Genomic DNA, 13842 nt, shown 5'->3' with positions numbered 1-13842 from the left:
TGGTTGAGACATAAAGATCGATATATTGGACGACTATATTCGGACACCGGAAATGTTCTGGGTGATTTCGGAGAAAACCGGAGTGCCGGAGGGTTACCGGAACCCCCCCGGGAGAAGTAATGGGACTTATGGGCCTTAGTGGAGAGAGAGAGAGGGGCAGCCAGGAGGGGCCGCGCGCCCCCTCCCCCTCTGGTCCGAATTGGACTAGGAGAGGGGGGGCGGCGCCCCCCTTTCCTTCTCCCTCTCCCCCTTCCTTTACCCCTCCTAGTAGGAGTAGGAAAGAGGGGAGTCCTACTCCTACTAGGAGGAGGACTCCTCCTCCTGGCGCGCCAACAAGGGCCGGCCGGCCTCCCCCTTGCTCCTTTATATACGGGGGCAGGGGGCACCCCATAGACACAACAATTGATCTATTGATCTCTTAGCCGTGTGCGGTGCCCCCCTCCACCATATTACACCTCGATAATATCGTAGCGGTGCTTAGGCGAAGCCCTGCGTCGGTAGAACATCATCATCGTCACCACGCCGTCGTGCTGACGAAACTCTTCCTCAACACTCGGCTGGATCGGAGTTCGAGGGAAGTCATCGAGCTGAACGTGTGCTGAACTCGGAGGTGCCGTACGTTCGGTACTTGATCAGTCGGATCGTGAAGACGTACGACTACATCAACCGCGTTGTGTTAACGCTCCCGCTTTCGGTCTACGAGGGTACGTGGACAACACTCTCCCCTCTCGTTGCTATGCATCACCATGATCTTGCGTGTTCGTAGGAATTTTTTTGAAATTACCACGTTCCCCAACAAATTCTTGGCCCTGTGTTGTCCAACAGCACTTGGGAATGTGAGATACACAGCAGAGTTCGCCTCCGTCGGCTACCTTGACACGGCAGGGCCGACGCAAGTGTACCACGCCTGACAGTGAGGAACCGAGGCCCGCATCGAGGAAGGAAGTTGAACTCCCCGAGTCCACTAGAACGAGGACCTCGCGCCCTTGCAGCCACACGTGTAGACGAATTGCCTTCGGGGTTGAACTGCCAGTGAGAGCGTGACGGGAAATTGCCATTGCTGTCTCTGTATGTTGTTCTTCGCGTCTTGGAGTGGGTGGACCGTCCGGGCTGTCAATGCTGAAGAGTTCCAGGAGCTCCTCCACCACGTGAAGTTGAACGCTGGTAGGACAGGTGTGCTCTTGCCCCCAGCGCTCGCCACACTTGAAGCATAGACCGCGAGCGCGCCGATACTCACGCAGGGCCTTGAGCTTGGTTCCCTCGGCGCGGTTGGCGTCGATCGCCCGCCGGTCGGTGGCTGTCGTTGGAGCAGGCGGGCGCCCTTGAGGTGGAGGCGGGGGCAATACCATGGGCGTGCTTGCGTTGCCCCGCCCCGCCCAGTCGGTGGTGTTCTGCCTCGCTGGTGGAGTGCGCACACGCTCCCGAGCCACCCCGTCCGCCACCTCCTCCTGAAGTAGCGCCAGAGCACAGGCCGTGTCGAGGTCCGATGGTCTCTGAACCAACTGTTGGAAATATGCCCTAGAGGCAATAATAAAATGGTTATTATTGTATTTCCTTGTTCATGATAATTGTCTATTGTTCATGCTATAATTGTATTAACTGGAAACCGTAATACATGTGCGAATACATAGACCACAACATGTCCCTAGTAAGCCTCTAGTTGACTAGCTCGTTGATCAATAGATGGTTATGGTTTCCTGACCATGGACATTGGATGTCATTGATAACGGGATCACATCATTAGGAGAATGATGTGATGGACAAGACCCAATCCTAAGCATAGCACAAGATCGTGTAGTTTGTTTGCTAAGAGCTTTTCTAATGTCAAGTATCATTTCCTTAGACCACGAGATTGTGCAACTCCCGGATACCGTAGGAATGCTTTGGGTGTACCAAACGTCACAACGTAACTGGGTGGCTATAAAGGTGCACTACAGGTATCTCCGAAAGTGTCTGTTGGGTTGGCACGAATCGAGACTGGGATTTGTCACTCCGTATGACAGAGAGGTATCTCTGGGCCCACTCGGTAATGCATCATCATAATAAGCTCAGTGTGACTAAGGAGTTAGCCACGGGATCATGCGTTACGGAACGAGTAAAGAGACTTGCCAGTAACAAGATTGAACGAGGTATTGGGATACCGACGATCACATCTCGGGCAAGTAACATGCCGATAGACAAAGGGAATTGTATACGGGATTGATTGAATCCCCGACATCGTGGTTCATCCGATGAGATCATCGTGGAACATGTGGGAGCCAATATGGGTATCCAGATCCCGCTATTGGTTATTGGCCGGAGAGGTGTCTCGGTCATGTCTGCATGGTTCCCGAACCCGTAGGGTCTACACACTTAAGGTTCGGTGACGCTAGAGTTGTTATGGGAAATAGTATGTGGTTACCGAAGGTTGTTCGGAGTCCCGGATGAGATCCCGGACATCACGAGGAGTTCCGGAATGGTCCGGCGGTGAAGATCGATATATTGGATGAAGGGTATTGGAGTCCGAAAGTGTTCCGGGGGTACCAGGCTATGGCCAGCATGACCGAAAGGTGTTTCGGGAGCCCCGGCAAGTGTTGGAGGTCCTCATGGGCCAAAGGGGACGGGGCAAACCAGCCCACTAAGGGGTGGTGCACCCCCACACCCTTTCCCACGTTACTTGGGGAGGTGGGCCGCCTCCACCTGGCTTGGGAGGCAAGCCTCCACCTGCTTGGCTTGGGGGGCAAGTCTCCCTAGGATTTTCCCTAGGGAGATCCAATCTGCTTGGCCGCCGCCCCCTAGGGGAAACCCTAGGGCGCCTTCCCCTCTCCCCTTGCCCCTATATATAGTGGAGGGGTGGGAGGGCAGCCGCACCTCTTCCCTGGCGCAGCCCTCCCTCCTCATACACCTCCTCCTCCTCCTCCTCCTCCTCCTCCGTAGTGCTTAGCGAAGCTCTGCCGGAGAACCACGAGCTCCATTGCCACCACGCCGTCGTGCTGCTGGAGTTCTCCCTCAACTTCTCCTCTCCCCTTGCTGGATCAAGAAGGAGGAGACGTCCTCGGGCTGTACGTGTGTTGAACGCGGAGGCGCCGTCCGTTCGGCGCTAGATCGGATCTTCCGCGATTTGAATCGCTGCGAGTACGACTCCATCAACCGCGTTCTTGTAACGCTTCCGCTTAGCGATCTTCAAGGGTATGAAGATGCACTCCCTCTCTCTCGTTGCTAGCATCTCCTATATTGATCTTGGTGACACGTAGGAAAATTTTAAATTATTGCTACGTTACCCAACACCAGCACCACTGCACGGATGTCGGCGTCCCTCCACAAAACGAGTGAGATAATAGTAAGGGTGAATTGATTCAGAATAAGCAGACAAATGGCTGATAATCAACTCAAACTGCTCAATATACTCAGCTACGGTAGTTTTCTGCGCCAGGGAATAAAACTGACGAATCAGTAAGTGGTGTCGATCACATCCAAAGCGCGTACACAACAACGACGAAAACGACTCCCAATCAAATTCAGAAAGTTTTTTCTGAACTGATTGCAGCCACAACGCGGCTCCCGTGAAGTTCAGAGACGCCATAGGAACCCAGTACCTCTCCTGAATTCCAAACATATGAAAGTATTGTTCGCACAGTGTCTTCCACAATCGGGGGTTCTCTCCGGTGAATTGGGGAAACCCTATCGAAGGATGGGTCTGCCCGATCCCCGCAAGCAACTGGCTGGCGTGCGCGTAAGGAGACGTGATGGAAGGTGAGATCAACGGAAACTGACCGTTGGCCGGGGTGGCCACCGATGCGAACGCCGGTGCCAGGCCCCGAGGTATGACGTCGATGCCGTGGTCGATTGACCCGAGGGCGTCGCCCTCCGCGCTCTTGCTGGTGCCGACGTGGTCACGCAGAGGCGCCGGTGGAGTAGGTGGTCGCGGCGCGCGTGCCGCCGCGGACTGCCCTTCTGCAGTCGGAGCCGGTCGCGCCTGTTGAAGCTCGGCGATCGCGACCGCGAGTTGGTCCACGCGCTTCTCCAGATCAGGCCGCCACTGGGCCAGATCGTCGAGCTTGGCGGTGTGGCCGCGGATGTCGGCATGGATCGCGTCTAGGGAACCCGTGAGCTTGTCGAAGTAGTCCTTGAAAGACGGCTCCATGGCAGAGATCCGGTCCTTGATCGATTTCTGCAGTCTGGTCTCGATCAAGTGCGCCAGGACGCGGATCAGAGGCTCTGAATACCAGATGTTAGCAGGCCAGTAGTAGTCCTCTCGATCTATTGCTTCTCATACGAATTCAGTGGTGGTTCAGGGTACAATTTAGGAATACACGAATTGAGAAGGAAGGAAGGGAAAGAACAAGAGCCGCCGCCGCCGGGTTCGGTGATCCACTGGATGAGTCTTCGCTTCTACGCCAGCGTGTAGGTATAGGGAGCGGTTGGCAGATCACACCCACTCTCGTCCATGCACCTTTGGGTTGGGCCGTCGCTGGCGGTTGGGCCGTGGCGCATACGGGTCCGTGAGGCTGTCAGTTGACGGAGCCCTCCTGCCAGTGGCCTTGACAAATTTATACAGGAAAGAACCTTTTAGTACGTAACTGGCATCCTCATGGAGTGACCCAGCGATCTAGAAATATTAGCTGTTCATCCAACAAACGGATGTTTGTTAATTGTTAGTCGGGAACAGCAGAAGATACTGACCATGTGTCATGTTGGTGAAATGTCCATTGGTTGTACGGCCTCGATATATCATTTCAAACACACTAATCGCAGTACGAAGCAACTGTTTATTTGTTATTACACTCACTAACCGCAAATTTGGTTTACTCCTTCGCAGCAGTGAAGACGATTTGCAGCACGCACGCATGTAGCCACATGATTTCGCCAAGATTTACGAACTTGTTTTACAATTAGAGCTTAATTATTTCCTGCATGTAGCTTTTGGTACACTCTTTGGCAGAGATTGCATGCCACATCCACAAGTGCCGGAGCTACCCAAAATTGGTTGGGCGGGCCAAAGGTGGACGGAGCTAAAGAAAGCACATATTTTTTCTCTCAAAAGGCCCACTTTACCTATACTCTTCATTGTTTTTTCAATGGGTTGGGCGGGCCACGGCCCATCTGGCTTTGTTGTAGCTCCGCCGGTGCCATCCACCCCGTCTCCCATATTTTTCTTTTTGACTTCTATATTTCATTTTGCATATTTGTGTTTCTTTGACGTGGGCTTTGAAACAAGCTCACTTTTAAATATGTTTTCACAATTTTTTAAAACTTCATCGAGTTTCAACTACTAAAGTTTCGAAGCTTTCATCAGTCAGGTGTAGAACAACGCTAACTATGTGAACTTTGGTAAATCTTCATCAAGTCTCTCTATGGTTGCATCCTTCAACACCACTCATTACCTTCATGTCATATCTTCCTTCCACTTGATTAATCGTTTCTCTTGTTTTCGAATTGCATGTTAGGCAACCTCATTAGTGCTTTATAACTACCATCATTAAAATTAGAGTAGAAGTTTCTAGTATATCCATTCACCCCACTCTAAACCATTACCACAACCCCCTCACACCAGCTCCCACCACAAATTTGGAGGTAGTTAACAGTGGTGTGAGCCGAGCAGGGAAGGACATGTCTGAGGCCATCATGGAGCAGCGGCGACTGGTTATGTAGGACCTTGGTGTGAAAGAGTTATTCCCTCCGCCACTTAATATCGAGCGTTGCTCTATATTATGGGGCGGAGGGAGTATTTCGCAACGAGGGCACACAAGAGAGCGACAGTGGAAATTTTCTATGGGAAAGAGAGAGGGTCATTGGTTGATGTCCAGGAGTATAGATAAATCATGTTCTTTTAATCATTTGGAGTCTGGTAAACTTTGTGAGAAAAAAAATGTAAATATTCTACCAAAACTTGTTTCAAATAGGGTAATTTTTTGCGAAGATGCCAAAATACCCTAAACCTAGACCGTATATTGTGTCAAGATAAACACCATAAAAGTTGTTTTTAAGATAAAATTATGTTTTTCTTACTACGGATGCAGACGGCCATACATACACACATACACTCATCCCTATGAACGCACGCATACACACCCTACCCTTATGAACATCTCCAAGAAACTGAGCCAGCACATTATCTTGAGAGTAAAATGCGGGCAACAATGTAAGTCTGGGACTTTGAACTCCGGTGGACAGGGGATATCAGAGTCCTCCTAACTATCCAACCACATGATGGTCGCGCCGTAGAACATTGTTGATGTGATCTTTTGTATAAGTCAGTTTTCTCCTATTTCATGTTTTTATAAGGCTATCTTTTAGGACTTTATTTTAAAGCATTTTTTAGCGAAAATTATTTACTTTGAAGTTTTTTTAGGGGATTTATTTCTCTTTTTTTAGGCATAATATCGGGCCTCCGATCCGAACTGCAAATGTGTGGCAGCACTCGGGCAGCCTAGGCTCGGGCCCATCAAAATAAGCATCGCCACCTACGGCCCATTCAGCGCCGCCGGTCTCTCGTTTTCCCCATCCCTTGAGACGGCGCCTCCTTTGCCGGAGCACTCAGTACAGTAGACCACGGTCACGGACAGCGGCGACCTCCTTCACAGCGTCGCTTTGCCGCCGGCCGTAGAAACCCTGCACCGCCGCCGTTTGGTTTCGGTTCGTCTCTCTACCTTCCGTATTATTCGTCGGTCATGGTTTAGCCGTCGGCTTAACCATAGCGCATCTTCCCCCATGCTTCTGATTCTCCAACGCCTCAGAAACAGAATTGAATCGGGCTCTGTTGATGGGCAGCTTGCGCGCTCCGCCTCAGCTCGCCGGCGGTACCAGCCTTGGTCGCGGTTACCGGCCCTGTCTTGCCTCCTCCGGGGTCCCCAAATCCAAAGGTGCGAGCTTTTGACTTGCGTATTCTGTTGTTGTAGCCTTTGTTTCCTAATAAAGCTTGTTGGATAAGATTCTCGGAATTGTGATATGCCTACTTGGTGGTTTCAGTGCTGAGTGTTAGCTGCCCGATGAAGTCCTATAGGCTGTCCGATCTCAGCGATGCCGAGGTTAGCGGCCTCAAGGCGCGCCCTCGCATTGACTTCACCTCCATTTTCAGCACGGTAAGATAATAGTGATATTATTCATGGTCATGGAGTTGAAATTTTGCCCTAGCCTGACATCCATAGGATTTGGATTTGTGGATTTGTGGGATTAGGTGAATCCGATTGTTGAAGATGTGCGCGTCAGAGGTGATGCTGCGGTTAAGGAGTAAGTGTTGTGTACTATTTGATCGTTCATCGCTCTGTTCATGGCCTATTGCAGAGTTTTTCTTACTTTGCTGTACATGGTCTATTCAGTTATACAGAAAAGTTTGACAAGGTCACTCTCGATAATGCCGTTGTGCGTGTTAGCGATCTCCCAGATGCAGAGGTACTCATCTTGTGATGTGCATCTAAATTATGTTGTTTGTCTTGTTAATTTAACCAAAGTCACAAGCAGATAAATTTCAGGCTTTTTCTCTCCACGCACCATATTGATACATGGCTTGTTTGATTACTTATTTCTTCAGTTGCAGCTCCCCATTCTAGGCTTTATCTACTTGCATTCAGATGCTTTCAACCCTTAGAAATAAGTACACCTGATGTTAGTATATTTTGTGTCTAGATTCAGATGGTCCTCAAATAGTATTTTTATCTGCTAGATGATTTTGGCTGTCTCACCTTCATCAAATTTGTAGCTTGATCCAGCTGTTAAGGAAGCCTTTGATGTGGCGTATGACAACATTTATGCCTTCCATGTTTCACAAAAGTCGCCAGAAAAGACAGTTGAGAATATGAAAGTAAGAGAATGCTTTGATGCCCCCATTTACGCTTTGGCCTTTCTATATGCTTGTGCTTATTTATTTGTGTATTCCCGAATGTATGAAGGGCGTGAGATGTAAAAGGATAACAAGATGCATTGGTTCTGTCGGGCTGTATGTTCCAGGGGGCACTGCAGTCTTGCCTTCAACTGCATTGATGCTTGCTGTGGTATGCTCATGTTTATTCAAGTCCTCTAAACTAAGTTACATGCAGTTATTCGTTGTTTTGAATTTCTCATGTCGATTCTCTTTTTTAACAGCCTGCACAGATTGCTGGATGCAAAACTGTAGTTCTTGCCACACCCCCTAGTTGTGATGGTAGCATATGTAAGGTACGCTTTGTGGGACATGGAAATGCTTCTGTTTTTGTAAGGTGAAATTGAGGAAATCTGAACATTAGTCCTATTTCGTGCAGGAGGTTCTTTACTGTGCCAAAAAAGCTGGTGTTACACACATACTAAAAGCTGGGGGAGCTCAGGTAGAAGGATATTTTGAGATATTGCTTGCTGCTATGTAGTTCAATGTTATCAATGTCCTTTATTTTTTTAAATGTTCTTTACTTTCAGGCAATCTCCGCTATGGCATGGGGAACCGCATCATGCCCAAAGGTGCTCAAGATCTATACCACTATGATTTACTTGTTCAAAATCAGTAGGGGCATTTTCTGTCTTTATCACGAAACTTGTAGAATGTTGTATTGACATGCACTTGTTAAAGGACTGTAAAATTGAGTTAAGCACTTTTGTGGAGTCGTGTCATGCTCTTAGCAGCTCATAACCTGTTCCAAATGTCTGCGAATATAGGCGTGTGCACTTGTTAGATGCAACGATTGTTTCTCATTTGCCATCTTTTGTTACTCGCTTGACAGGTTGAGAAAATATTTGGTCCTGGCAACCAGTATGTCACAGCTGCTAAAATGATTCTTCAGGTCTATTCTGTTCTTTCTGTGTAAATCATGACCAGTATCTGCTCGGCATCTTCTCTGTGTGCATTCCTTTCTGTGGTTCTTATTCTTATTTGACTGCAGAACAGCGAAGCTATGGTCTCTATAGACATGCCTGCTGGCCCTTCAGAAGTTCTGGTAATTGCTGACAAATATGCCAACCCAGTTCATGTTGCCGCTGATCTGCTATCTCAGGTATGTTCTCGTCCTGTTACTCTGCTCTGTAATGCCAAGAGTATATGTTGAATTGACTATTGTCCACTATTTTTGATATCAAACTTGAGGATAACAGATAAAGATAGGATAATATTGATGTTCACCAAGCATTTCCATGTATGTTAGATCACAGTTGTTTGGTCTATCTTGTAGGCAGAACATGGCCCAGATAGTCAGGTTGTTCTAGTTATTGCTGGAGATGGTGTTGATTTAGGTGCCATTGAAGCAGAAGTTAGCAAGCAGTGCGATGCTCTTCCTAGAGGCGACTTTGCTTCCAAAGCACTTGGCCACAGTTTCACTGTGTTTGCCAGAGATATGGTTGAGGTAATTATTCGTTCATGTCATTCCTTCCTATACCGCCTGCACCTGGTTCATCGATGCAGCTCGTTTGCGATGCAAAAAAACTATCGTTTTGTGGCCCTTGTCCTCAGATGCTTGCTTCTAAAAGGAGTACGCTATCAGTATGCATCGTAGAAATTTGAAGTCGCGAATTAAGATCCATCTGGTTACTTCCTGTTCTCAAGGATTCATTGACCTCCCCTGTTTGTCCCCCTTTCCAGGCATTATCGTTCTCAAATATGTATGCTCCTGAGCATTTGATCATCAACGTAAAGGATGCTGAGCAATGGGAGGAGCTCATCGAGAACGCAGGTAGGCATAGCTACCAGAGCTTAGTTGCCCCCAAACACATCTTGATTCGTATCCAACTCTCCTTGCATACTTCGACCTGCTCAATGTTTGATCTTCCAACTACAGGGTCAGTTTTCTTGGGACAATGGACCCCCGAGAGCGTGGGTGACTATGCCAGTGGGACGAACCACGTCCTCCCAACCTACGGTTACGCGAGGATGTACAGCGGTGTGTCGCTGAACTCTTTCCTCAAGTACATCACTGTTCAATCCCTGACTGAAGAAGGGCTGAGAAGGCTGGGCCCCTACGTCGCAAAGATGGCAGAAGTCGAAGGGCTAGAAGCGCACAAGCGAGCTGTTACCCTCAGACTGCAAGAGGTCGAAGCCACTGTAACTGTGTAAACTGTTAGCATGGTCTGTTGTGCCAGTCTATTTGATGCTTGGGGACTGATATTTTTCTTCATTTTTATCGGATGGAACTTGCCAGAGTTTAAGGTGAAGAATACGAAGCTGTTTCATGGAATAATGCTACTTATGTCGATCTGTTAAATGAATAAACTTGTGAGCATAGTCCCTTGTGCGTTGAGAGTTGGGAAAGCTGTTGCATAGTCTCTCTCTCTCTCTCATCGATGAGAGAGGTCCCCCGGAACTGTAGTATTGGACTACTACATTGCAGACCGAGCAGCTGATTATGGGACCTCGCGATGGAGATCACCATAATAGAAGCCAAAAACATGGTTCATCTTGGATGGTGACCCTGACACCAACATCTCAGGCTCGCTGTGCAGCGCTGTCGTGCTGGAGAAGAGAAGAGGTCCTCGTTGACTTCACGCCTAAGATACTGCATTTTCATACTCGGTTCCTAGACGCCAAATTTACCAGAACCTTCTCCCGGAACTAGAAAAAGTACAGAAGCCTAAGTTTTTTTTGTGAGGGAACAGAAGCCTAAGTTAAGATTACGGAGGTGTGTACAAGGAGTGATGTCTTGTTTTTTTTGGTGAGGTACAAGGAGGAGTGATGCTACACGTACGATCAAAAACTGTCCAGTCTTTACACGATGGATGACATGGACTGTTGATTTTTTTCTCTTCTTGTTTTTCAATCTTTATATGGTTCATATTAATGCTGTGGCACCATAGCAGTGTCGTACGCACATCATTTTCGCTCCATGGACCGTAGTTCGGCGCTCTTCTCTCGCTTCTAGGTTCCCTTGGACATGAAAACATGGACTCAAACGGGATATATCGGATGTCAAACGGCAGGCATGGTCGAAAATTCAGAGGCGCAAGCTCAGTGGTGGCCTGGAATTCCATGACTTCAGGGTGTTTAATTAGACTCTGTTGGCTCGGCAGGCTTCGAGACTTCTCACTAAACCTGGGAGTCTTTGTTCGCAGGTATTAAAAGCTCGATATTACCTGGAAGGGCGTTTGGAGGGCACAGTTTTCTCAGGCAATGCATCGATCACGTGGCAAGCGATCCAATATGGTCTGGAGCGCCGAGGAAGTCGCTCCATCTCCACAAAGGAATGCAAATGATATTCCCTCGAAGTCAGGCATGGATGACGAATAGAAACCTAAGGCGCGAGCTTAGCGCTGCCCGAGAAGCAGTGCAACAACCATCCACTGAGACACATGCTTAGATGGATATTGACACAGAAGAAGTTCCTCGTCCCTAGGACATTGATATGGGGGACGAGAAGAATGCTGCTCAGTCCGAGGCTCAAGAAGAAATCGTTGTTGAGAAAGATGTTGTTTCGGCCCAAGTGCCTCTAGCTGATGCCAGTGAAGAAAAGGCTCTAGAGCCAAAAACCAGTGCTTTTGAGAAAGTTGAAAAGAAGCAAGCTAAAAAGGTTGATGTGCCTTCTAGCTCCTCCAAGCAAACTCGCAAGGAGAAAACAATCATCATTTGTCCCAATCCTGCCTCCGATTGATGAAAACAGGCTGCACCAGATGACACAAAGAGCTGCTGGCCACTTGGATGAGGATGTACGTCATCTAAACCCAAGAGAGGCCATTCCTGCTTTTCGTGATGGAATGGGTCCAAATGGTCCACCCTTCAATCAAAATATTCACCGCTCCATGCTTGCCTTCTTAGGAAAGAGCCCGTACACTAAGAGTAAAACGTCTCTATCCCCTTGTTTCTGGACCACTAAGCAAGCCACTTATTATTCTCGGATATTATGTTTCAAGAATCGCATCTTTGACCATAAGTATCTGGATATTGCTTCAATGGAAGATTTACCCTGCTTCAACAATGTCCTCAACCAGTTTGATGAACTCATCTGAAAAGGTTTCTGAGGTTCAATCATGGTTGGAACCGAGATTTAATTCTCCAGCTGTATGCAACATTGTATGTTTCAGGAGACAGGATGGACATCAAGACATGGACGTTTAAGTGGATGTCTGAGCATGACAAGATCACATGTGCTGCTGATAGGATGCTGGAGAGGCTGAATTTTCCCCGCTTTGAAATTGACGAAGAAAGAGAGAACAAAATGCACTTCTGGGATGTGTCAAATGCACAACTCCATCTTCTGATGGATCCGAAAGTTGGAGATGTTGTCTCAGCTAAACAGGATCTGAAGGATTTTAATTTCGAAAATCAGACTCTCTTCCATATCATATGCAACGCTCTCGTGCCTATTTAGAGGCCGCCAATGAATGAATATGTGCTCAGGAACACACAGTATGATATTCCCTTGTAGAAACAATTGACATCGAAGATTTATTTCTTCGCAATCTTGTCACTACGGCGGAATATCCTAGGTGCCCTAACATATATGCACCAAGGATTCAAATTCGTATTGACATGGTGCAAGTCAAGATGTATTTCGGTCATTGATGCTCAGAAACCTTTCATACCACCTGCCCGCGATACTCTTCGAGTTATCAAGGACAATGAGGGAAATCGGTTGTTGAGCCTGAGAAGAATATGGCTCTAGAATCCAAGAATATTAAGAAGACAACGTTTTAGATACCCTGAGAAGAAAATCCCTCACTATATGAGATTTGTCTTCACACTCAACAAACTCTTGACAAGCATGTCAGGCTGAACCGTAAGGAGAAAGAACATCTCGCGGCTGAATTAAATCATGTCGCAGAGACTGCTGGCCAGCCAATGCTGGTAATGAAGGAAGAAAAGCACCGCTCATGGCCACTTCTTCAGAAATGGTATACCAAGGATCCGCTCAAAGCTAAAGGCATTCACAAGAAGTATGACTACATCGTTGCTTTTGAGACTAATCGCCAGCGCAGGGACAACCCAGCTCTTCCAGCCAGGTCTACATCGACAGATTTAATCTTTGTTGAGCCGGATGACATTCTTGATGTTGATTCTGAGGCGAATTCTCTTGAGTTCAAGAAAGGCGAAGAAAATGATGCCGAAGATCAACCTATAGGTCCATATACTCACACCGCTCCCGAAGATAGAGCTGCAGGAGTAGATGTTGCTGCCGATTCTTCTCCGCGAGCTACTTCATCTGAGAAGGCTGGATCTTCTTCGTCAAGCAGCTCCAGTTCTTCATCTTCTTCGGGCGTGTAATTTATCCTCATGTTTCTTCTCTTTCTATTTGCCACTTGTTGACAAAAAGTGGGAGATGATATCGAGAGAGTTAGATGTGGGAACATTTGCCAGGGTTGGGTATTTGTTATTTGGTTCTTCTGCGAGTTTACAAACATTTGGTTTTGTATCTGAATTTTTATCATGTTGTAAAACTCTGAAGTATGTCTCGTGATACTCTGAGGTTGTGAAGGAAATATGCCTTAGAGGCAATAAAAAAGTTGTTATTTTATATTTCCTTATTAATGATAAAAGTTTTTTATTCATTCTAGAATTGTATTGATCGGAAACCTAAATACGTGTGTGAATATATAAACAAACACCGTGTCCCTAGTGAGCCTCTACTTGACTAGCTCGTTGATCAAAGATGGTTAAGGTTTCCTGACCATGGACATGAGTTGTGATTTGATAACGGGATCACATCATTAGGAGAATGATGTGATGGACAAGACCCATCCGTTAGCTTAGCATTATGATCGTTCAGTTTTATTGCTATTGCTTTCTTTATGTCAAATACACATTCCTTCGACAATGAGATTATGCACTCCCGGATACCGGAGGAATGCCTTGTGTGCTATCAAACGTCACAATGTAACTGGGTGATTATAAAAATGCTCTACAGGTATCTCCAAAGGTGTTTGTTGAGTTGGCATAGATCGAGATTATGATTTGTCACTCCGAGTATCGGAGAGGTA

The 13842-nt window shown here is 47.4% G+C and overlaps 1 protein-coding gene across 3 annotated transcripts; it reads left to right on the top strand.

Moving 5' to 3' along the window:
- The first annotated feature begins 6399 nt into the window (after positions 1 to 6399).
- On the top strand, positions 6400 to 10159 carry LOC123053221 (histidinol dehydrogenase, chloroplastic). 3 transcript variants are annotated; one of them, XM_044476663.1, is made up of 15 exons: positions 6400 to 6615; positions 6751 to 6842; positions 6949 to 7061; positions 7157 to 7209; positions 7299 to 7371; positions 7679 to 7780; positions 7869 to 7970; positions 8062 to 8133; positions 8217 to 8279; positions 8368 to 8409; positions 8670 to 8729; positions 8829 to 8939; positions 9114 to 9284; positions 9521 to 9611; positions 9717 to 10159. In XM_044476663.1, exons 3-15 carry the CDS (start codon positions 6969 to 6971, stop codon positions 9989 to 9991), a joined length of 1308 nt encoding a protein of 435 aa, XP_044332598.1. In that variant the 5' UTR covers positions 6400 to 6615; positions 6751 to 6842; positions 6949 to 6968; the 3' UTR covers positions 9992 to 10159. The 3 variants fall into 3 exon arrangements, with proteins under 3 accessions (XP_044332598.1, XP_044332596.1, XP_044332597.1); XM_044476661.1 differs by having other exon boundaries at positions 6406 to 6615; positions 6717 to 6842; XM_044476662.1 differs by having other exon boundaries at positions 6447 to 6615; positions 6723 to 6842.
- The last annotated feature ends 3683 nt before the right edge of the window (positions 10160 to 13842 follow it).

This window comes from Triticum aestivum, chromosome 2D (assembly GCF_018294505.1).
Source record: "Triticum aestivum cultivar Chinese Spring chromosome 2D, IWGSC CS RefSeq v2.1, whole genome shotgun sequence".
NCBI classification, from domain to species: Eukaryota; Viridiplantae; Streptophyta; class Magnoliopsida; order Poales; family Poaceae; genus Triticum; species Triticum aestivum.
Note: the sequence above shows the minus strand (reverse complement) of the source record. Positions and strands in the feature narration are given on the sequence as shown.